General features: G+C 44.9%; 1 protein-coding gene across 2 annotated transcripts in view; it reads left to right on the top strand.

Moving 5' to 3' along the window:
* Positions 1-4,207: 4,207 nt before the first annotated feature.
* The window catches only part of DNAAF5 (dynein axonemal assembly factor 5), a 242,131-nt gene continuing 222,034 nt past the window's right edge, over positions 4,208-24,304 (top strand). For both annotated transcript variants that reach the window (XM_085629321.1, XM_085629320.1), the window contains exons 1-2: positions 4,208-4,862; positions 22,237-22,421. In XM_085629321.1, the coding sequence (XP_085485447.1) occupies positions 4,253-4,862; positions 22,237-22,421 (795 nt within the window). In that variant the 5' untranslated portion in view covers positions 4,208-4,252. The remainder of the gene's footprint in view (positions 4,863-22,236; positions 22,422-24,304) is intronic.

The raw sequence follows: 24,304 nt of genomic DNA, 5'->3' as shown, positions 1-24,304 counted from the left end.
CATGGTACGAGTATGGCACGCGGCTAACGCAGCTATGGGGTGGAAGGACCGTTTGACCCGGGCATCACCGTTGTACGCGTCTGAGAAATTGGGCTCCCTGTGGACCTCGAAGGGCTTCGAGAAGTGGGACACGATCGGCATCAGTAAAGTGGGGGACCTCTGGACGAGGGGGGGATTTAAAACATTCGAGACGCTGCAGACGGAGTTTCAGCTGCAGGGCAGTGAATACTTTCGGTACTTGCAGGTCCGTCACGCGCTGGGCTCAGTCTTCCCAGACGTCGCTTCCATCCCGGAGTCTTTCCCCCTGGAGGATAGAGTGCTGGATGGCCACGTTCCGGACAGCACGATCTCCCTCATTTACAAAAAATTGATTAATGATCGCTCGGGCTTGCTGACTGGCCTCCGCGAGGCTTGGATTGCCGACGGGCTGGAGTTGGACGACGAAGACTGGACTTCCGCGGTGGCCTCTCCGAAGGAGGTGGCCATACCGGCTCGCCTTCGCTTCGTCCAGCTTAAGATACTCCATCGGGTTTACATGACGGGGCCAAGGCTTCTGCGTATGGGCTATGCTGAGGATGGGTTGTGTAAGCGTGGGTGTGGTGCTTTGGCGACTTTTTTGCATATTTTGTGGGAATGCCCGAAGGTGGAGCGATTCTGGCGTGGTGTGCATGAGGTTCTGCGAGTGGTTACGCATGTCGCGCTGCTGCCTGAAGCGAGGAGATGCCTGCTGAATGTGTGGGAACCAACTGACTACTCGGTTCCGCAGACGCGATGGGTGACTCTGGGATATATGATAGCTAAGCGTGACATTGCTCAACTGTGGGGATCCCAGAGGCCCCCGACGGTGTCGGCCTGGAAAGAACATATGGATTGGTGCATGTTCCGAGAAAAGGTGGTGTATGTGGCGAGGGGTAAGCCTGGGGCATGGGTGAAAGTATGGGGCCCCTGGAACGCCTACCGCGGGGGTATCTGCGCGCCACCATTGCTGCCTGCGGCCTCACCAGCCCCGTCCCCTTAGTTGACTCCTTTCCATAGCCCCGAGCACGGAGTTCCCCCAGTCCTCGATCTGTTCCCTTTCCCCTCTTTAGACTCCTGTTGCTGGCTGGGGTCCCCCATCCGGGGAGCACGTGCTGTTACTTTCGATTGCGGGTTGCCTTGCGGGTGTGGTTTTTGTGTTGTGTGTATAAAATGAAACCGTATTGTGGGGTCAGAGTGATGTGGCCTACGACGCTGATACCTCCTGATTTTGCTTCTCTGCACCGCCCAATGTTTTTGTATGTATGTCATATGCTCCTGTCATTCTAGCGGCCGGCCGGAAGGTTGTAGGCCCATACTTGTATATTCTTGAGATTGCAATAAACGGTTTCAAAAAAAAAAAAAAAAAAAAACACATCTCATTGCAATGCGTAATCCATTACAACGCAAATTACTATTCTAATTCTGCTAGGGCGTTACTTTGGAGAATGCGTTGTAATGGCATGCTTTGTAATGATCAGCTGTGGAGTACCTCAAGGCACCTCCCTGAGCCCCACTCTTTTCAACATCTACATGACCCTGTTCGCAGCCATCGTCAGAAACCACGGACTCAACATCATCTCCTAGACTGACGACACGCAGCTGATTCTCTCCCTCACCAACGAACCCACAGTCACCAATAACAACTTTCACAACGGGATGAAAGCTGTCACCACCTGGATAAAGAACAGCTGTCTTAAGCTCAACTCAGAAAAGACTGAAGTCCTCAACATGGTCTCCACCCTGTCCGCCTGGGATGACTTCTGGTGGACCGCAGCACTTAGAACCTTTCCCACACCCACAGACCATGCACGGAACCCCTGCATCATCCCGGACTCCTCGCTCACCATGAAACACCAGATCAACACAGTCTCATCATCCTGCTTCCACACACTATGCCTGCTCTGATAGATCTTCAAATGGATCCCCACCAAGTCCAGAAAAATGGTCACCTATGCACTTGTCAGCAGCAGAATCGACTACGGCATCACACTCTATGCTGGCATCACCCAGAAACTCCTAAAGAAACTGCTGAACATCCAGAACTTCTCCGCCAGACTCATCCTCAACATTACCCGCCACAGCCACATCACCAGCCAGCTCAAAGATCTCCACTGTCTCCCAGTCAACAAAGAAATCACCTTCAAGCTCCACACACACGTCTACAAAGCCCTACACGATGCGGGACCTGCATACCTCAACCACTGCCTCGCATTCCATGTACCCACCAGAGACCTCCGCTCCGCCCAAATGGCCCTGGCTACCATCACACGTATCCAGAAGACTACAGCCGGAGGAAGATCCTACTCCTACCTCGCAGCGAAGACCAGGAACACCTTGCCTCTCCACCTCAGGCAATCACCGTCACTGCCTCAATTCAGGAAGGACCTCAAGACCTGGCTCTTTGACTGAACCAGAGCATCTTTGATGGACCAGCAGCTCCTCCCTTCCCCCCAGACCCCACCCCAGCGCCCTAAAACCCTTACGGGTGAGTAGTGATGCTTTACAAGCCATTGACTGATTATTGCAGCTTGTGCTGCAGCCCGCAGCACAAGCCAAAATAGGAAATATACACAGTCCAACCACCGTGAAGGCAGTCGCATTTTAAAAAGGGCAGCGGGACCTCGGACTCCTTGTTGGGCGTTCGCGCATCCTCTATGGTGCCGGTCGGACAAGAGTCCGACTGGCATCGCAATGATGCCCTTAGTTTATTGTCTTATTGTTTGTTTGCTAGCCCCAGAATGCACATTACCCTCTCCAAACTATCCTCCTCCTCCTGTCACACCAGTGTTATTACCATCTCTGATGCTAGCACAAGTCAAAATGAAAAGGAAAAAAACAATAAACCACGGAATACAACAGCATAATAGACCTTCTTGCTTGCCCATCATGTGTTCTCTCTGCAACAATTCTGTCAGTCGGATCATGCTAGACACAGACCTCTGCAAGCGCATTTTCCAAGTGGGTTGCCAAGGTATGTTGAACATCATGCGACTTCAAGCACTGATTATAGACATGTTGGAGGCCCAAGCTTGGCAAACCAGCATCCTTGGGTCAACATGGCCCTCACTGCATCTTTATGGTCAGTTAGTTCACATTAGCTTGTCACTTTTCCCAAACTTGTATTGAAATTTAAAATCAACTCCTCTCCCACTGACTTTAATTGGCGTTTGATAGCTCTACCATAGTTTGCGTTACCTGGTGCTTAAAAAATATGAATTTATAGCTGCCACTACAGCGCTGTAACCTGTTGGGTTCTCCTTTTTCTTCACACAAAGGAAAATGTAGAGACAGGTAATCATACAAAACGGTTCTTTATTGGAAATACCCCTCTCTATCCATGTTGTCCTTCTATTTCTAGGGAACTTGCTTACAAGCATACTGGTACTGAGAAAAAAACATTGTCATTGTCAAGTATAGACTTTAATTGATAGAATCTGGAATTTGTCTTTTAAATGGAAACCTATAAAAAAAAAAAGGCCTGCACTAGATTCAGTCAGTGTATTACTAATAACTTTTGAAAGCACTGTAAACATTTAAATATATTTTTTTGCACTCTTTGCGACAGCCCATTTATACTGTGTGTAATAAAACATCTTTTATTAAATGACTTACATATTCACAGTGCTTTCTGTCACAAGCTTGGACATCTTATCACTATAAATACATGCCAGTATTTTCCCAGTGCAGTGACTAGGATTGCGAAATATAGCAAAGTATTTTCGTTCTCTAGTATAGTTGGAGAACTATGCTCTTCCAGTGGGGAAAATCTCCACTCAAATTCAACTTTGGCATTGCTAATCTATTAGCCAATACGTTAATGTGTGCGCCTAGTTTTCAGTACTGTTTCTGTCAAAAAATGTCAACTTCTAGAGTATGTCGTAAAAGCCCTCATGTGAACGATAAATAGCGTCACTTTGACTCGAATGAAACACACTTTGCCGTAAAGCGTCTGTGAAGCCTAATTAGAACACATCTTAAGAACTAGACCGAACAATCACGTTTTGTACAAGGACGAAGAACACGTAGACGATGTGCCGGGTCCTCGTTAGTGATTGGACTAACAGCACAGCTCACTGCTTCCATTGGACGATTGAACTATTACCTACACCCAAAATGGCACCCTCTGAGACTTTTTTTTTTTAACGCATATACAGGTACGCGGTCTAGTTTCCAAGATGTCTGTCGGAAGAAGCGTTGGATACGCTGTGAGTCCCTTGGTTACCGAGGAAACAGCATGGCGGCGAATCCGGTAGCAGAAAGCAGTGAAGCCATGGGTGTTGTTCAGGTTTCAGACAACCAGGGAACTGTAGAGGCTCCGCAGGCCGGTGAAAGTCGGGCGCCGACGGAGGTGTTGCAGACACTGGCTCGACACTTAAACTGCCTGCAGGATGACAATAAAGCAACCCGGCGTCGGGGGCTGTGCGGCCTGCGGCAAGCACTGCTGGACCCCGGACTGTCTGGCCTTGCACTGCAAGAGGTGTTTAGTTCTCTTTTGACCTCGCTGCTGCGGTGCCTGACAGACCCTGCTGAGAGCTGCCGGGAGCTTAGTCTGGAAGTGCTCACAGAGGGACTGCGCTGTCTTCCCAAACCTCAGCAAACTCTGCCCTACCTCATGCCCGCCCTTCAGCAACGCTTGGGTCAGCCCACCCTTGTGGAGCCCTCGGAGGAACTGCGGCTCGGCCTAGTGCAGCTGCTTTCTCTAACGGTGGAGTTGTGCGGGGCACGTCTGGCTCCTTACCTGGACGAGATGGTGAGGATCCTGCAGCGAACCATCGTGGACCCCTTCCCCGAGGTGAAGAAAGAGAGCTGCAAGTGTGCGTCGAGCTATGCCAAGAGCATCCCAGGTATCTAATTTCTTCCTCGGTGATATCAGAAGAGTGTTCAAACTCTCCAACCCAGTACCACCCGGGGCACAATCCCTAGTGGCATCCTTGAAAGCTGCCTCCAATGGCATCTTGGATACCATCACCGGTGGCAACCAGGGTACCATCACCCAGTGGCATAATCTCCAAGTGGCATCCTGGGCAGTCCCCGGTGTTATCTTGGGCACACAATGTCTTAGCTTAACTCCTCCCGGCATCTGTCAAACTCTTCATATTCTTTAACTCCCTGCTTTCCCGTACGCATCACAGTATCTTAGAGCTGAGCAGGGAGCACATGTCCAAAGGAGGAAAAGCCATAGCATTCTCCATTCCCCACAATACCCAGCACAAATGTTAAAAACATGAGTCATTTTTCTCCATCTCAGTCCGGCATGTGGTCAACTTGTACCCTGGGTGAAGCAAAAGTTGACACCCCAGGGTACAAGTCCTAAAAAAGAAGTGGTTGGGACAAATCAAGTTAGGCAGTATGTAAGTGACATCACAGCACGTGACATCACAACCTATTACCTCACAGGAAGTGACATCACAAGAAGTGACATCAGATCTTAAGATCTCACACATGTGTTTAGCAGATTATCTTTTTTTTTTTTTATTGAGAGTTCAAATATAACAATACAATAAAGAAAACAGAATACAGTTGAAATCCAATTAATGCAGTACGAGAAAGAGAGTACTAAAAACATTCATGCAGATTGTCATTTTAACATTTAAATTGTAAAGTGCAGGGTTGTGTAAAAGCAAACGATCAATCGACTGTCATTGATATTCAATCGATTTTGTTAGAATAAAAACAGTACGTAGCATTTAAATACAATGAGCGTCTTCTCAGTTAATATTCCAGAGCTGAGTTATAAAGTGCAGCGTGCGGAGTCAAGACAATCGTAATAGACTAGTAGACAAATAGATGTTCTCGAAAAAGTATAAATCTGGTTAAGTAATAGGAGGACAAATTTAAAGATCAAACACACTCCAATATTTATCATATTTTTTGAGAGCCCCTGATCTAAGAGCATATTTTCTTTCCCTACCCTGGATTCGGAGTCGTTTTGTCTTCCATGCCTCGAAGGATGGAACAAGATCTGTTTTCCAGGACTGTAATATGAGGGATTTAGCTATTAAAGAAGCTATAAAAAGGGACTCATCATGTTGGGTGTGGATAGGAGAGCAACCTAGGAGTGGAATTAGATCATCAAATACAATATTAGTTTTGAGAACGATTGAAAGATATTTTTCTATTTCCTTCCATAAAACCTGGATTTTTGGACACTCCCAGACAATGTGTTTCCAAGTGCCTTTTTCATCACATCGGAAGCATTTGTCGGCTACTTGAGGGAAGATATTATGTAAAAAGGACGGGGTTCTATATATTAACCATTTGTTGTAAAATTGCATACGTTTAAAATTTGCTCCTCATAAGATGGTTTTATTGAATTTATTTATTTTGTCCCATACCTGTTGATTAATTGTAATATCTTCCCTCTTTTCCCATTTTTCAGTAATCTTGCTGTAGAGGTCCTGGTCCTTACTTTCTTTTAATATTTTAATCCAGATACTCATTTTCTTTTGTATTTTATTATTAAAGATAGTGGAAATATTTTCTTTATTGAATACATTTCCTATATTAAGTTCTCTGAGTTTTGGATTTATCCTAATAAAGGACCAGTTCAGCATTAAGTGCGAGTGGATTAACTGGCTATGAATTTCATCCCAAGATTTCCACCTATTTCCCAGCAGGAAGTCTTCAATTTTCTCAAAACCATTCTCCTTCCAAACAGTAATATATTTTTGTCCATACAGCAAGCATCTCCCAAGCTAAAATGTATTAAATTTGTCTTATTACTTAAAATGGGTAAGTCATAAAATTTAAAAAACTGGGTTTTCACCTTGAAAATCCACTGGAGGGATTTATATCGTACTTTTTTTTGGATCTTTCGTGGTTCTGACTGGATCATGGATTTTCAATTCCAACAACATCCTTTTCATAAAAAAATTATCTGTCTCATGAGAATCTAAGAAAACAAGCATTTGCAATGCAATAGGTCTCGCATTTATAGGAGTTTGAGCTATTGGCATTGTAAATGACAATGCTTTTTATTTCAGTTTGGTTTTTTTAAAACATAAATAAAAGGCACAGTCATTTATAATGCCAATAGCTCAAACTCGTATAACTGCGAGACCTATTGCATTGCAAATGCTTGTTTAAATTGCCCCATGCCACTCTTACACTTTAATGGTGGCTGCATCCCTTTCCTTAAATGAGCCAAGTCTAAGGAAAGGGGCATTGTCTCCATTAAAGTGAAAGCGCGGCATGGGGCGCTTTTATTAAAAAAAACCATTTGTTGTCAACTCGACAAACAAATGCTTTTTTTTGTAAAAGCGCCCCATACCCCACTTTCACTTTAACAGCAGCCACGCCCCATTCTTTAGACATGGCTCGTCTAAAGAAAGGAGCACGGTCGAAATTAAAGTTAATCGCATCAGCATTTTATAAACAACCATTTGCAATGCAATAGGTGTCGCATCTACAAGACTCTCGTAAATGCGAGACATATTGCATTGCAAATGCTTGTTAAGATATGTGTATAACCACATGGTGAGTGATACCTCACTGTCAATCTCCAGTGAGAGGTCAGAGCATGAAAAGGAATCCTGCCTTTCAAGCCCTGAGACCGACCGAAATGGTATTATGTGGAGTGTAAATATATAGGGTGGTGTTGATTTATGTTTTGGTGAATTGTGTGGTGTTAAATTGTGTGGTATTGGGTGTTATCCACATCCAAGTATGCCATATGGTATCCAGGCGAGCAGAGGAAAAAATAAATCATACTAGACCTCCTGTTATATTTTTGAAGTGTAATTTTATCCAAAAATTGAAATAGCTTGAGTAAAAAACGTTAATCACAAAGGAGCACACTTCTTATGAGCGCGGTGAGCTATAGCAGAATTAAGCACTAGAGAGTATGCAGATATTATAATTTTATGTTGATGCATTCAGCAATGTTCACCAGGATAGGCCTTACATTGTTTAATTCTGATCAGCATTCACACAATCATTTTCACATAAACCCACTGAACTGCTCCTGAATTCCTGCTCTGGCACAGATTGCAATCTCTATAAAAGTGTTTCTGTGCCTTCTTTTCTGAACACAGCAGGGGAGGGTTTGCGTTCTGTTTAGATAAAAGTGGTTGGACACCGGTTGTATTAATGATGCAATAAAGCTCGTTTGTTGAGAAGCTTCTAACAGTCTTCCAAGGAAGGAAGCAAATGTGAGTGCACAGGCATGCCAGCCAACATAATGAAAGTACTAGAAAACCTGAACTTACTCATCTTTTATTATTACCCCTTGAATGAAAACTACATTTAACACTCATTTGTAACATTACACTTTGAAAAAGTCTGTCAGCTCTAAATTGGAGGGGCTACTGCCACTTATCTTTGTACATTCTATACTGCTGATGTTAAATCTATTTTGGCAACAGATAATATAATAATATCCACATTTGTAAAGCGCAAACACTCACCCTTAAGGGTCTCTAGGCGCTGTGGGCCGTCGGGAAGATTAAGCAAGCTATTGCCCAGAGTCACATGGTGCTGGGCTAATCTGCTGCCGGCGCCGGGGATCGAACAGATACATTAGTCCACTTGGTTAATTTTCGATATATAAATATTAAAAGAGAGCAGGCATGTTTCAGTGTGTGCAAAGGGGACTTCCCTCGAAGCAAGTCATCACTGTTGCTTTAAGGCACGCTCAAGGGACAGAAAGCTTAAGTTTGAGGCCTCAGCCTGCAGTGCAGGTACTAGTGCCAGCGCGTTTCCAACAGACAGAAGAAGAAGGGGCACTAACCTCCAATCTACTGCCACAGTGCTGTGTCCCATTTCCGGGCCAGCAATGCCCCTTTTGCCATACCCAGGAAGAGACTTTCGCAGTGTCAGACCCTCTGGAGATGGGGATGAGCGGACAGCTAAAATATCTCGGCAGGACCAGACAGGCCATAGCGGGCATCGGGGGTTTCCCCGGGAGGCTGGAATGGTGGTTTGAAGCCACGGGGCCCTGTTTTGTTACTGGGTGCCGGTTTTGCGGCAGTGCTGCTATATCGGCCCCTGTAACAAAAGCAGTAGTGTTAGGGGCCGGTTTAGTTAAGCAATATTCTTCACACCTGCATCCTTGCCTGACCCCTTCCCCCAAGGGCCCAAATGGGCTAGGGTAATTTGTGTTCTCAGTTCGGCCATAACTGTAGGTTGGTTAGTCGATTTAAGTAGAACTATGAAAAATAGGCAACACATTCTGGTGTTATCCCTGCTTTATTTGGGCGTGGCTTTTATTTGCTCCCAGGGTGAAGCAGACTGGCCTTGCTGCTGCTGGTGTCTCTGAAAGCCACGAGAGCTATGGAAGACTCCATCGTGTCAGGTCGGTGCCCTTGAATGTTCAAAAACTGCAGCAGAGTCAGCCACATGTCAGATCGCTGTCTCTAACAGCCATCTAGGGCGTCTACTCATGTAAATAACACACACCAAAAATGTAGTAAAAAAAGAACCAAAAGGCAAAGAGAGCCTTGAACCTGTTACTTATAAGTACAAACAGCAGCAACCTGCGCATCCTACGAGCTCAAACCCGACGTGGTGTTGCTCTCTGGAGAATAAAACCACAATCCTACATCCAATTGGAAGCAGCTACTGTTGCCTCAATTTGCCGGAAAGATGAGCTGCGGGTATTAATCATGACAGGACATATCGATCTGAGCGTGAACACGAAAAGTGTTGGCTCAGACAGGAAAGAAAGAACACAGACGGAGGCCCCACGAGAAAGGGACTGAAGGCTGGCCTTTAGCACAAGCAGTAAATGGTACAGGGTCCTCTCCATCACCCCCAAAGATCGGCATCTTCAGTTACCCTTGGCAGCCATTTAAATAAACAAGTGATTGTAAATATAGCAAAGGGTTGTTTCAGTGAAGCAGCCAGCATGAGGAGCCGGTAGGCGGTACTTCAGCAGATCGCAAATTCCATTACTACGCTGCTATGCCCAGATCGGGTGGACGGGCCAGGTGTGCTCGAGGCTTCACATACCGGAGTCCTTGCAGTGCCGTAAGTGCCATCTGTGACATTGTGCGTTTCTTTGAATTGCCAATCCCTGACTGTTGGTTTTACTGTGTTGTGCACTGTTATTTTCACGACGGATCCTGGCACGAGTCCCGTCCAGTCAAGTGATTGTAAATAGAGCAGAGGGTTGTTTACATGAAGCAGCCCGCTGGAAGAGCCGGGAGGCGGGGCTTCGGCGGGATGTGAATTCCACAAGTAGGCTGCGAAGGCCAGACCTGGAGGAGGCACCATCAAGAGCTGTGCTTGAGGCTTCTCATTGAGTGCCGATGACCAGCTGTGGGGCACGGTGCTGAGCAGATAAAAGGTGCACGATTAATAAATCATGACAGTGGGCACTGTGGCAAAATTTACAGCCCTGTTTTCACTCACACTCAACATGGAAAAGCAGGGAGAGCAGCTGTGCTGTAAGGAGAGCCTTCCCATGCGTCCGTGAAAATGAGAAGAAGAAACAAGAAGGGCTGGGCGAGAAGGGAGGGGGGAATGCCAGCAACAGAGGAGCCCGCGAAAGTGAAAGTGATCGTGATTACGATCGCTACGGAGGAAAGACACATGGCGTTGCGCGCGTGCACGTTCACGTGCACTGTAGCTTTAGGCCACGGCAGCACTTTGAAAAGCCCAGATATAAAATGTCTCTTCGAGCCTTTGGCTCGCGAGACCTAAAAACCTGTGGCTATAATGTGCAAAAGACGCGAAATAATATTCTTTGATATTTGGGAGGGACAGCCCTCCTTGTGTAGATGATAAATATAAAGTGCTCAGTGCTAGTCTGGGAGATTTTTTTGCCCATAAGAAAGAGGAGATCAAAGCTTCTATTTTTTTAAAGTAAGAGGCCTGGATTGCACAGGGAATTGCGCTAAAAAGGAAATTGAAAAGGGGTAACACCGACATTCGAATTAGCGATGCCCACCCCATAAGAGACAGGGGTAGTAAATTCCAACGATCTAAAAGTGAGCCCACCTTTTTTAATAAAGGTAAAAAATTAAGTGAAAAGAGATCATCTGGGCTATCCGATATAAGTATTCCAAGATATCTCTTTGGATCCGTGCTGTATATCCGCCTGAATTCTGGAGCTAAAGTGTTTATAGTGCAGTTAAGTAGAATAATTTCCGTTTTGTTTACATTAATTTTATAACCCCCAAGCTTTTGAAAGTCAGTGAAGATTTTTAAAATCTTCAGTTGACTTGAGGGTTTAGAGTCTAGGAAAAGGGCAATATCGTCCGCATATAATTTTATGTTTGTCATTCCTAATATTGGGGCAGTGTCAGCTTTGATATTCCTGATGGCGATCGCTAGAGGTCCAATAAATAATGCAAATAAAATTGGCGACAAGGGGCATCCTTGTCGCGTGCCTCTAGAAACCTCACAGGACCCAATATTAGTATTATTGATGATAATTTGTGCCCTAGAATTCATATACAATTGTCGTAAAAGAGAAAATAAAAACATTCGAGAAATTAAAACTACGTAAAATTGCAAACAGGCAATCCCAAGACACTAGATCGAAGGCTTTCTCCGCATCTAAAAACCAAATTTGAGCCTTCACCTTATTAGTTTTAAAATAATCTAGTGCCTCCAGTAAAAATGTAGTGTTGGAATGGAGATGCCTGCCTGCAATAAAACCACACTGATCATGTGCTACCAGAGACCCTACTATTTTATTTAATCGATTTGCTAAAAGTTTTGTAAAAAGTTTGTAATCTGTATTCAGAAGGCTAATTGGTCTAGTTGAATTTATATTTTCCTTGTCCTTTCCTTTTTTTAAAATATTGACCACCACCGCTGTATGAAAGGAGTCCGGTGGGGGACTTCCTTGAAGTAAGTTATTAATTAATTTCAGAAGTTCCTTACGTAATGTTCCCCCAAATCTTTTTAAAAATTCAATGGGAAGGCCATCCTCACCGTTGGCCTTGCCATTGGGGAAGGACTCTTATCACTTCATCTAATTCTAATAGTGTAAAATCCTGTGTAAGGGAATTCTTACCCTCAGCATCTATTTTAGGTATTTCAAGTGGCTCTAGAAATTCTGTGATAGAGTTAGGTGTAGCCCCCTCAGTCGCTTGATATATCCCCTCATAGTGTTTTAAAAACAACTCACCGATGGAAATGGTGGTCTTAACTCGTATTTTAGTGATGGGATCTATTAGCTGATCTATTCTATTACGCACCTGCTTTTCTTTAGATTGCCAGGCCAGCAGCTTTCCTGTATATTCACTCTCCTCATAAATCTTTTGTGCTTGTGAATTACTATTTATCTCACCTAAATCATAATAAAAATCCTTCATCCTGCACTTCGCCTCGTGGAGTTTGTGTCCAGAGATCATAGATCTGACCCTGTAGTGCTCTTGGGTTGCCTGCGAGAGTTCAGTTTGGAGTTTGGTTTTCTCCTCCCTTCTTGCCTTGAGCTTGGGAATTTCTTTAGATGTAATTATTCCACGTAAAGTGGCTTTAAATGCATCCCAGATTATATTTAATGGGGCTGTACCTCTATTCTGTATAAAAAATTGCTCTATCTTTTCATTAATATCCGTGCACCATTGTTGGTCAAGAAGGTTAAGTTTATTAAAAAACCATATACTTGTAGGTCTTGCTTCATAATTCCCCAAATTGACCTCCATGCAAATAGCTGCATGGTCTGAAAAAGCGTTAGGTAGATAGGCGTAGTTATATAATTCTAGGTCATGGGATGATAGAAAAAAATCTAGCCTCGACGCAGAATTATATTTTGCTGAGTGGCATGTATACTCGCGCTTGGTAGGATTTAAGTTACGTCAATGGTCAGTAACATCTAGGTCAATTTTACAACTTTGGACAGCTAAGGCAACTTGGGGTTTATTCTGTCGGCGGTCTTTCTTGGAAGAATCCAATCGGGGGTTTTGTAATAGATTAAAATCGCCCCCCCCAAATTATTGGCCCAGAAAGACCGGTTAATGCCTGCTTAACCTGTAGAATAGCTTGAGGGTCGTCCAAAATTGGTGCATAGATTGTGGCAAGGATAACATTAACATTGTTTAATTTACCGTATGCAACTGCCCATCTACCTCTGGGGTCTATGCACGTCCCTTCGAGATTAAAACCTACATGTCTCCCTATTAATATGGAAACTCCTCTCTGGGCCATCCCGGCAGGAGCAGATATGTTATAGCCCGCCCAGCTTTTGAAGAGTTTAGCTGACTCTGCCTGATCTTTGTGATGGGTTTCTTGGAAATAGATAACGTCTGGTACAAGCTTTTTCAACCAGCACTCAATAGCGTTCCTTTTACGAACGTTATTCAGGCCATTAACATTTAAAGAAATACATTTCACCATGTTATTTGATGTTCAAGATATTGGACGTAACCCTCAGCTAATATGGAAGTGTGCAAATGGGCAAATGTGCAAATGTACAGACAGCAGCAGCAACATATATAATAGTAAAGAGCAATACATGCAGAGTCTAAATTTCAATGTGCAAATATGCAAGTGAGCAGCAAGAGTGTAAGGTGATGTTATTTGAGGAAACATACCATTCATTATGCAAGACATGAAGATGGACAACACATTGTAAAATCTTATCTTATATAAAAAGTAGACCGTATAAATATATAATATCATCAGATAAAAAAAAGAATACCGTTGTCTGTGCAAATATGCAGATAAGCAGCAAAATAGTACAAATAGCAGCACGGGCTTGAAGGTTTTAAGCCCCCCCTAGTGCAAAATAGGCAGATATACTTTTTGGGTCTTGTCATCTTAACATGATCCATATGGACAAAAATGACGAGTGCGAGATATTATTTGTGCAAGATGAGAAGAGAGAAAAAAAAAAAAAGAATAACCATGCTCATACCGTAGTCATTAAAGTGTGAAAAAACATATTGCCTTTGAACTCTCTTTTTTCCCCCCTTGAGTGGACGGAAACCCCAGTGTCCCACTTCCGTCCTTCTCTGTTGTGTCTTCTTTTTGGATGCCATCTCATTGCATCCTTGTGTGCTTCCTGTTTCCATCATGTGTCCGCCCTAAGGTAATAATAACTTCAGCAAGAATCAGCAACTTATTTAATTACCCCCCGAAGCCGTCGAGGAATGTCTGGGCTTCATGAAAGACCGAGAATATAAAAAAATTTCCTTTAGCCAAGACTTTGAGTTTCGATTGCTGCACTATCATGGCGTGGGCTCCCTTGCTCTTAAAGGAGTCGATTAGCTTCACAAAGTCCCTGCGTCTGTAAGCAGATGCTGCCGACATATCGCCAAAAATTTGAAAATTATTCACCCCCTCCACGTTAAAAGTTCTTTTAGAAAATGCGGTATTTAGAATTTTTTCTTTTACCCTAAAGTCTGAAAAATTAAGCAGAATTGTACGGGGGTATTTCAAGTTATTAGGTTTATGTGCAGGGACTCTGTGCGCCCTTGTGATAGTCAGGTCACCTTGCAGCTCAGGGATAGCTTTTTTCAATAAAGAGTCTGTCCACCTGACTACATCCTTATCTTCAAGGCCCTCTGGTATGCCTACAAGTCGTAGATTAGATGTCCTATTATAATTCTCAAGGTCCTGGAGTTTTTCCTCTAAGTGGGATTTCTCTCTATTAGCCTCCGCGAGATTTTTCTGAATTGTAGTTAAAGAGTCCTCTAGAGAAGATATCCGAACTTCGGCTTCAGAGACCCTCAAAGGAATGTTGCCAAGGCACTCCTCCATCTTCGTAAGCCTGCTGTGTAAGAGTGAAATTTCCTGAGCCTGAGAGGATTTAAAGTCTCTTAGTTCCTGGAGGATAGTAACTAGGATATCTTCCATCGTGTTTGCTTTTGTAGCACTCGGAAGAGCAAGCAAGCCGTCAACTTGGGAGATCGGGGAGGCTTTAGGCTTAGGGCTTGACTTGGAACTATCATGGTTTGCTTGCTGCTTGAGCCTGAGCTTGGGCTTGGGCTTATAGCTGGTGGCAGCAGAGGATGGAGGGAAAGGGAAGTGTTGGAGGAGATCACAGTTGGAACCGTTGGTGTGGGTGATGCAACATCTTCTAGTCTTGTCGGTATCTTCTGCGTTGTGGGGCTGCTTACAGTGTTGAAGACATCATGCTCTAAAGTGACACTTGCACTCCCCTGCTTTAACCCCCCGTGTGTAGGAGTACTTGAAGACTGTCCCTGCTGAAGAAGGGGTTTTGAAAAGAGAGGGTATTGTTTCGGGGTAGAGCGACTCTCGTGGCAGGTAGTAGAGGACATAATAGCAGCCATGACAGTTTTGTCCGTTTTTTCCATACTTTTACCCCCCTGGTCCATTCTTGTTCCCTTGTCTTTCGCACCTTCCTCTTCTTTGTCGCCAACAGCAAGCAAGCTCAGTTCTGCAGATAGCTCAGACAAGGTCAGGCTCTCTACCTCTTCACCTTCTTCGCCCTCCTCTTGATCATTTTCCTCGTTGTCGTCATCCTCAGCCTGTTTCCTTAACACATTATACTTATTTTTTCTGTATAAGTCAGTGGATTCCAGCGCCTTCTGTATTAGGGCTTCTTTTTGTTGATTTTTCCTTTTGTTTTTTCTCTCTCCTTTTGTGGTTGATGAAGATCTGATCGGAGTTGGGAGCTTAACCTCCTTTTCCAGCTCTAGCTTGGACTGTTTGCCCCTCACTCTTGCCGCCATCTGAAACGTATCTTTTAAATACGCTTTTAAATGCACTGGACTATACTCTGGAAAATTTCACAGCTTATCAGATCGCTACTAAGTGAGAGAGCGAGGAGCAAGGTTCATGGGGTATGAGGAGGGAGAGTCAGCTTTGCCCCTTCACAGTTTTTCAAAGCTTTGCAATCGCCATCAGGATTACAGTCAATGCACCGATGAGGAGTCGCAAGGAGGGTGCAGTACAGCAGAGCGAGCGCGAACTGGGTAAAACCCAGCGCGCCTTACCTCGCAAGCAGATCAGCAGACCAGCGTCCGGTGGTCAATGCCCCCAGTTTCCAGTTATTCGCCGTCAAAGGTGCAGCGGCTTTAATCACTCCATATAACAGCTGACAAGGCAGGCACCGAGCAGGGACAGCAGCGTTGCTTTACCCCCTTCACCCCCTTGCAGTTTTCGGAGCTTTGCAACCAGCTTTACAGACAGCGCACCAGCATGGAGTCTCAGAGGAGGGCGCAATACGAGCACAGCGAGTGCGAACTGGATAAAAACCCAGTGCGCCTTACCTCGCAGAGCGGGCCAGCGGCCAGTGTCCAGCAACCAGTGCCCCCGGTTCCCCGGTAGTTCGTCTTTGTAGGTGCCAGCAGTAGTTCAAGAATTTCAGTCGCTCCGTATGGGGGGATGCCGAGCAGAAACAGCAGCGTTGTGTTGCAAACACTTTCCGGCACGTCAGACACACTGTTAACTCCGTTTGTCAGTAGAACAGAGGGCAGGGCAGAGCGAATTCGCACAGCGCTCGGCGCTCAGCCTTTACCTCCGAGGTCAGCAGAAACACTCCGAGAGGCTCCGTTTGGTCCCGCAGTATAGTTTCCCGAACTCAGCTCGGCTCCAGCATCTAACGAGGGAACGGCAGTGGCGGCGTTCTGTTCACGTGGGCGTGTCTACAGAGATCGAGGAAACAGGAAGCACAGCGGCGGCGTGGGTGGGTCCACGTCTGCCGTTCATTCCATCACCATCATCCGCAAAGCCAACAGATCTCGGCAAAGTTTAGCAGATTATCTTGAGTACATTTGAACTCATTGTAATAGTTAACAAATGAGTTTACGTCTGCTTTGTGCCAAAAAAGTTGCGCAACCCAGATGCAAAATCAAGGCCTCAACTTATACGTTTGTTTTTTAAACCCTGTTAAAAAGACATTGTCAACAAGGAGAAACATGGCAGTACAACTATTCTGCTTAATTGGATGCAAAGTCTGGGTTTTAAAATATATTGTGGGGGTTAAGGCATCTGCTGCAGAAATCTTTGTGTGCCCAGTAAATCTCATGGAATAATAATAGTTGTAAAGTAGCTCAGGAGGTTAACATATTTGCTGGGGAGAGTTGTGCTTTGCCTATTCCCAGTTTTTAATCAAAGTAGAATAGAGGGTTAATATGTCTCCTGCAAAGTGCATCATGCAACAGGCAGATGACAGAGTTTTAGTTTATGAAAATGGGTAAGGGGATTACTGCTTTTAACTCGGAGATCCTTTTGCAGTGGCGGCTTGCAGAGGGAGTACTGTGGGGAGTGGGAGGGGCAGGGTGGGGGGGTAGTGGAGTCGGACATACAATGGCTAGGAGTATAGTAAGTAAATAAATAAATACAACTGTTAGAAATGGGGGTCTCTAGTTGGCAATGGCTGGCCACTGTCCAAGTAGGGACCCTTCTTCTTAAGTCAGAGTAAGCAGCCTACACCCTTTGACAACCCCTGCTCAACCCTGTGGTAACGTAGCACGAGCAGCTAGGCTTATCTCAGAGGCAGTGTGTGAAGCATTTATGACCATACACAGTAATATAATGAGGAACACTACAAATGGACACCACTCAAGTAGTTATAAAAAATAGGTATTTTTATATAGACTTAATCACAAGACCAATAACAGTAAAAAAATCCACAATACTATAAAAATATAATTACTTTAGAAAGGCTGCAAGGAAAAAATAGTTCAGGATGCACAAAATGATGTTTAGTTCAAGGCAGTGGTCTCTGCGACCCTTTTACTCACAAAGTATCTGGTTCCTGGAGCAAAGCAACAAAAATGTCGCTAAGGCGTTGTAGCTTTAAATTTCCTCACGCTAACCAGCGATGCGTTGAATCCTTACCGCAAGGGAGGATGATGCGCTGGGTTGCGGGCAGGACAAAGCGACAAACTTCCTCACGCTAAGCCGGTGATGCGATGAAATCCTTGCCGCGAAGGGAGGATGATGCACCGAGCCTGTTGCGTGTGCGATCTTGCTGCGATGACAAAGATGGCGCTCCGCGAGGAAGCGACGATCCGGATGCGATGCGGGGAAAATGGCGAACGCTCTGCATCCGTGCTGCGATGATCCTGTTGCGATGATTTCCAGATAGTGGGCGTTTTCAGGCCCGCAGACAGGTGCTGCGACGATCTTCGGATAGCGGGCGTTTTCAGGCTCGCTGACAGGAGCTGCGACGATTTTCAGATAGCGAGCGCTCGGCGACAGCGGAGCGGCGATTTTTCTCACGCTCACCAGCTGCAGCGGCTCGCTAACGGGGGTTAGCGACGATTTTCAGCGCTCTCTTCTCAGCAGTAGAACTAGAGGCCCTGGAACACACAGGAGCCTCACCTGCAGATAGTAATCCTCGCTGGGAGGAAACAGGAGGCTGATGGTGGAGTCTGATGTGCCTGAGACTCCAGCAGGAGGCTAGCTCTCTTCTAGCCCTTGGGTGATTGCTGTAGCAAAAATAAAAGTCCAATCAAAGTTCTTTTCCTCTTCTTGAAGTCCAGTAGTAACAGCTGCAGGCCAGTCCCAGAAACAGCACACAAGCACAAGGACAGTCCTTCTCCTGCAGATTCTTGTAGCCACACGGACAGAGGTTCTTCTTGTTATCCAGGAGCAATACAAATTGTAGGGGTTTGTGCACAAATATTTATACCCCCAAAGTCTTTGTTCTTAGGGGTCCCAAGTCTCTGAACCCAGCCAGAACCAGTTCTGCCCAGCCCTGGAGCACTTTGTTGATCAGGCTGCATCCTTCCTTTCAGAAAGAGGGGGTCTGCCTCAGACGCACAGTGGGAGGTGGAGCCAGCATTCACCTTGCCAGGCACAGCCCTATTCAAGTGCAGGAGCTACCCCTCCCCTCACACCAAGGCAGGTCGCTCTATTCAACCCAGGTCTGACTCAGCCTGCCCTGTCCCTCCAAAACCAGACAGCCAATACACATAATAGCAGAGCAAACTGGAAGGCTTAGGCAATAAAGTACCTATACTCTAAAAGTGGTCGTTTCAAATACAGAATATAAAAATAACCTTCACTAAAAGATGTATTTTAATATTCTGAGCTCAGGCATACTAAATTCGTTTTTCTACCATGTTCTGTGGGTCAGTTAGGACTATAGAATGTAATAGCTCAGACCTCCCATTCTAGCCTATGGAGAACAGGTAGCCTTACAGTAGTGAAAAACGAAATTGGGTGTGATTCACTACAATGGACATGCTACATACAACAGGGCATGTCCTACCTTACACATACAATGCACTCTATCATAAGGGGGGATTACAGGATGCCAAGGGAAGCTTTAGGGGCTGGGAAGTGGGTGCACTTCACAGCCAAGATGGCAGTTCTGGACTGCACGCAGACACTGCAGTGGCAGGTCTGAGACACACTTTACAAGCTGCTTCTGTGGGTGGCACAAACCAGTGCTGCAGGCCCACCAGCAGCATTCGGTTTACCAGCCCTGGGCACACACAGGCCACTCTACTAGGGACTAACAGGTAAACCAAATAAGCCAATCATGGATGTACCAATTCATATGTCATCTTTACAAAGGGAGCATTCGCGCTGTGGCACTGAATGGCAGTGGCACAGCGCCCAGAGCATCTATAACCAGCAAAAACAGAGGAGACACAGCGAAAAAAGGAAGGGAGACTCACGCCAATGGTGCCAGGTCTAACAACAACTATTTACCTTGCCTTGCACCTTGCCAACTCAGCGATTCAGCGAGCGCAAGGTAAATCATTTTATTTATGTATTTACTTACTTTACTCCTGGCCATCCTATGTCCGACCCCACTACCCCCCCACCCTGTCCCTTCCCCACGAGCCGCCCGCAGCACTCCCTATGCGAGCCGCCACTGTCCTTTTCTTAGTTGCAGTTCATAAATTGTAATCTTTCTAATATAGCACAGCAAGCTATGAAGGAATGTGAGTCCTACACCTTGTAACCCTCACTGTTTTATGTAACACATCCTGTAAATTGATTTACACATAAATGATTTATTGTTAATGTATAATGTGTACTGTGATTAAAGCGCTCTGACACCCTGCATTGGGATGAGTAGTGCTGTAGCGCTATAAAAGAAATAAAACAAAATCGTGGTATTTAAACTGTAGTGTGTGTAAATACTGGGACAGACCAACACATCTGACATTCTTACAGCGCATGCATATCTCTCATATGACTGAAAAAAGCCAACAGGATGCCTCTCTTAAGTACTTGCAAAGTAATAGCAAGCTATGAACCTTTGTTTCCCCTCAATTACATTTGCATCTGGGTGTGAGGCCAGATAGCTCCCAGCCAGGCTACCTGATTGCCCATTAAATGTGGGCTTTGCTTTAGGCCCAGCTGGAATTTAAAATAACGAAGTCCCTCGCCTGCACGTTGCTGCTCAGAAGGAAAGCAGACAATGTGCAGGCACCGCTGTATGTGTCCCAGTATCTGAAACTTGCAGCAGAACGAGTTTGGCATATCTCTTTGGGGCCCAACCTTTTGACAGGGTAGACAGTTCACCCTGTGAAAAGAGTGTGTAGATGCCGTCTATCTGCGTGACACCCCAAGTCGAGATTACCAGATGACTCCATATCAACAATGCCCTGGCACTTTAGTTCTGCTTTCAGGTGTAACAAATGCATGCCCCATGGGATATGCAGTCCTGATTAACATTAGGTGATCCAATTGAACTAATGCACTTGAAAACATTTGGAAAAGAAAATCACAAGGGTGGGACACTGCATCCTCAGTGACATGGAGTCTTATGGTATCCTTAACCCAGTGATTCAAAGCCCGACTCGCCCTAATATCCTCATTGTCCCCTCTCCCAAGTCACTTCTCTCCGTGTTTGGCAAATATCCCTTTATGCTTTCAAAGGCAGCAACGTATTTAGTTTACAGTTATAAGCTGTTAGCTTAAAATGTAGCTTTAGTTATCAATCATTTTAAAGTTTGATTTGAACCAATACATGGTTGAGAAAACTAGAGCTGGCTTTTTACTACTTAAAGCTTTGGTGGGATGAATGAAGATGCTTTGTGTGTCAAGTTTATACATAGGTTATGTATCTAAAGAGGGTTCTTTGACTAGTGCCAGCAGTGATCAGACATAGCTGCCAAGTTTCCGAGGTCCATGTGTGATGTGCTTCTCCAGTCCAGATTTTTCCTTAGACTTCTGGGACTTGCTGTCCATTTTTATAATGGAATAAACAAGACTACAATTTCCATAATTCACAGAAAAAAACATGAACTGAAGCAGCACACACACGTGGACCTGGGAAACTTGGCAAGGCTGCACAAGGATAGAATAAAAGTGGGGTTTGAATTTCATTTTACCCTTCTGGTAGGACGCACATGAGCAGGAAATATGAGAAGCTAATCCCTCTTTTTAGGAGGGGTGCTTAACTTGTAATGGGGCTTTTCCAACACTGCTTAGCAAAGCTGCCGTATTTTGAAATGGACTGGTCAATGACTTCTCATTATTCCTGTTGTGCTTTAAATCCGAGAGTACCAAAACTTACCATCTACGGCACTATACTCACGATTGGGTAGAACTAACTGCTAGACGTTTGATGTGCACTTCTTAGCAGGACTTTTATATTTTAATTGCAACAGTGTAGGCACTTATTAACAGGTTGTTATATACATAGGCCCATATGGGCAATTTTCAGTAGGACTACAATACATGTAATGGGTCTGAACCTGCACTTCACCTTTGCCTTCTTTTTCATTTAAATACCTTAAGATTTCCACTGCAGCCACAAGTATCAGCCAAGTTTTACCCTTCACCCCCCCCCCATGTTACCTTGATGAGCAATATTGAGCATCACAAGCAAATCAGCAAAACCAGGCATCCTAGCCTTGGATCTCCACACCCGTTGGTCCCCTTGAGCGCCCAGCACGCTTTACGGAGATGGAGGATCTGCACATCAGACAGTCCTTTCTACTTTATTTTGGGATATCTCTTAGTATTTAATCTATTCCTGGGACTCAAGTGTTGTCCCTTGTTATCCAGTGCAACACACTCAGCCAGGTCCTATTTGCAGTAATCTGGGGCTGAAGCTAATGTCTCTGTCCTTTCACACCTTGTCCAATGATGTTTCCAATGGTTTCACCACTGAACCCATGGTTCTAACTAACCCTTCAAGTATCTTTCTTGCCCCACGTCCTTCACCTTGCACCCCCCCCCCAACTCCTTGGAAATTCGGATCCGGAATTGTTAGTATTTCCGCACTCCCTCCATGTGTATAGGTGTTTTCCGCCATGGTGATGTAAACTTACATTCTGCTGGTAAAAATCGTTACTCCTTTGTTTCTGTTGGCCCTAATCAATTAGTGTTTTGAAAAATAAATTTTATACTTCAGTCTCAATGAAGTTTTATTTCTTCCCTTTTCAGAACATTTCCATATGCAGTCCGAATCGTTAATCAAACCTTTAATGCAAACCATTTCACACCAGCACTCGAAGGTTCGTGTAGCTGTGATTCAAACTACGGGGACAGTGATCCAATATGGCAACGGGAAGTCTGTGGATGACGTTCTTTCTCATCTGGCGCAAAGACTATTTGATGATTCACCACAGGTAACTTACTCAATCAATCAATCAATCAAAGCATTTATATAGCGCACTACTCACCCAGAGGGTCTCAAGGCGCTGGGGGAGGGGGGTCCGCTACTGCTCGAACAGCCAGCCAGCTTAGCAAAGCGTTGTCAAGTAGAAGCAAGTATCTTGCTTGGATTCATTAACATTTTGTAGCTGAGACTCAAATGCTTTTTGCTAATGGTGATGTTGCTATTATGTTCTATAATGTTTGAGCTGTCATCATTTTTCAGCAGTGTGTGCTTTGAGATGTTTCCCTGCACTAAGAGGATACATGAAGATGATTAAAACGTCACTTTTTGTATACTGTAAACTCAGTGGCGGCTGCTCCGCTAAGGTGGAGGAGCATCGCCCCACTGCCTAAAAGCAAAAATAAAAATGATAAAAACGTATTATCATTTTATTTTCCCTATTGCAGTTAGTGGTGGGGTGGGGCGGGGCTGGCCAGAACAGAGGAGGAGTGGCCTGTACTCTCTAAGTGTGCATGAACTGTTTGGCTGGCCCTCTTCGGCCGACCAAACCGTTTATTCGCACTTTACATGTTCCTACCTGGCTGCATTACACAGCCTGGTGAGGAACATGCACAGGCTCCCTGTTCCAGTCTGAGCGCCAATACACGGCGCTCAGACCAATCACAACGCTGCATTGCAGCATTGTGTTTGGCTCAGGGGAGCCTGTGTGCCCTGGTGCTTCCTGCTACTGGCCGCAACAGGAAGATAAAGAGGACAGACGAGAGGCGGCAGCCGTCCGTTAAAGGTAAGTGATTCCTCTCCTGACCTCCTGACCCCCTCCCCCCCCAACCCAGCCTCACTACTCCTGTCCTCTACTGTGTAAACCTCACTAGTAGGAAGTGACTTTGGGCCTCATTTTGAGTGTGGTGGTTTTACCTTCCTCTGTCAGGCAGAGGACCTTATGTTTGCCACTCTGGCAGAGAGAGGATTACCATATTTAGAGATCACAGCCAGCTTGGCACTGATATCTGAACGTTCACAGGAGCCGCTGCCACAGTGGCTCCTGTGAAGGCACTGAAAGTTAGGTGCGCGACCACTGTCTTTCTAGAGGCCACACACCAGATGTTTTTGTTTTTCAAAACATACTCCCAAAGTGGGAGTTTATTTTTGAAAAACCAGTAATGACCTGGACACCCTGGGAGTTTTCTCCGATTGTGCTAGTGTACCCTGTCAGGCCCTAATGTTTGGGTTCGAATGATTATGACGAATCCCCCCTAACACCTCCCGACAAAAATAAAAAATAAACATTGTTACCACCTAATATCCAGTTACCAATCACAGGGTTATCTCTGGACACTGCTGATGTTTTCAGCACTGAGATTGTTTTTCACTTTTGGATAATCCAAAAATATTAATAATTTCCTATACTGAAACCAGATGCCTCATTGTACTGATCCACAATTTCATCCCGGTCAACAATTTTGTGTTTAAGCGTTAGCCTACTGCTGTTTTTTTCTGATGAACACACAAACTAGAAATGTGTTTACAAAGTTTATTAATGCAGCAATTTGACTATTTCCAACAAAAGTATTTCCAAATAAATCATTTCAGATATATTGGTATGATTTGAGAGTGCAATTAAACAATGGCTTCCCAAAAATATTAGTTGGGATTCTTAAGTTTCCAATGCAGTCAAGAGAGCCATTTACAGTGTTGGCATTAAAGTACTTTTTGTATTATTGCTGATGAGAAATTATCCTTCAGCAGGTGAAGTAACAGTCAGGTGGCTTCATTTGCAGAAGCAGGTGGCAAGGATCATAGTCCCAACTAGCCCACCTGCCCTGTTTGCGATCCTGGGCAGTTGCTTTACCTCAATTCGGGTATGTGCCATAAGTTGTATTAATGGTGGGTTTA

Source organism: Triturus cristatus, chromosome 10 (genome assembly GCF_964204655.1).
Source record: "Triturus cristatus chromosome 10, aTriCri1.1, whole genome shotgun sequence".
Lineage (NCBI taxonomy): Eukaryota > Metazoa > Chordata > Amphibia > Caudata > Salamandridae > Triturus > Triturus cristatus.
The sequence above is the reverse complement of the archived record's forward strand: the minus strand, read 5'-3'. Positions and strand labels throughout refer to the sequence as shown.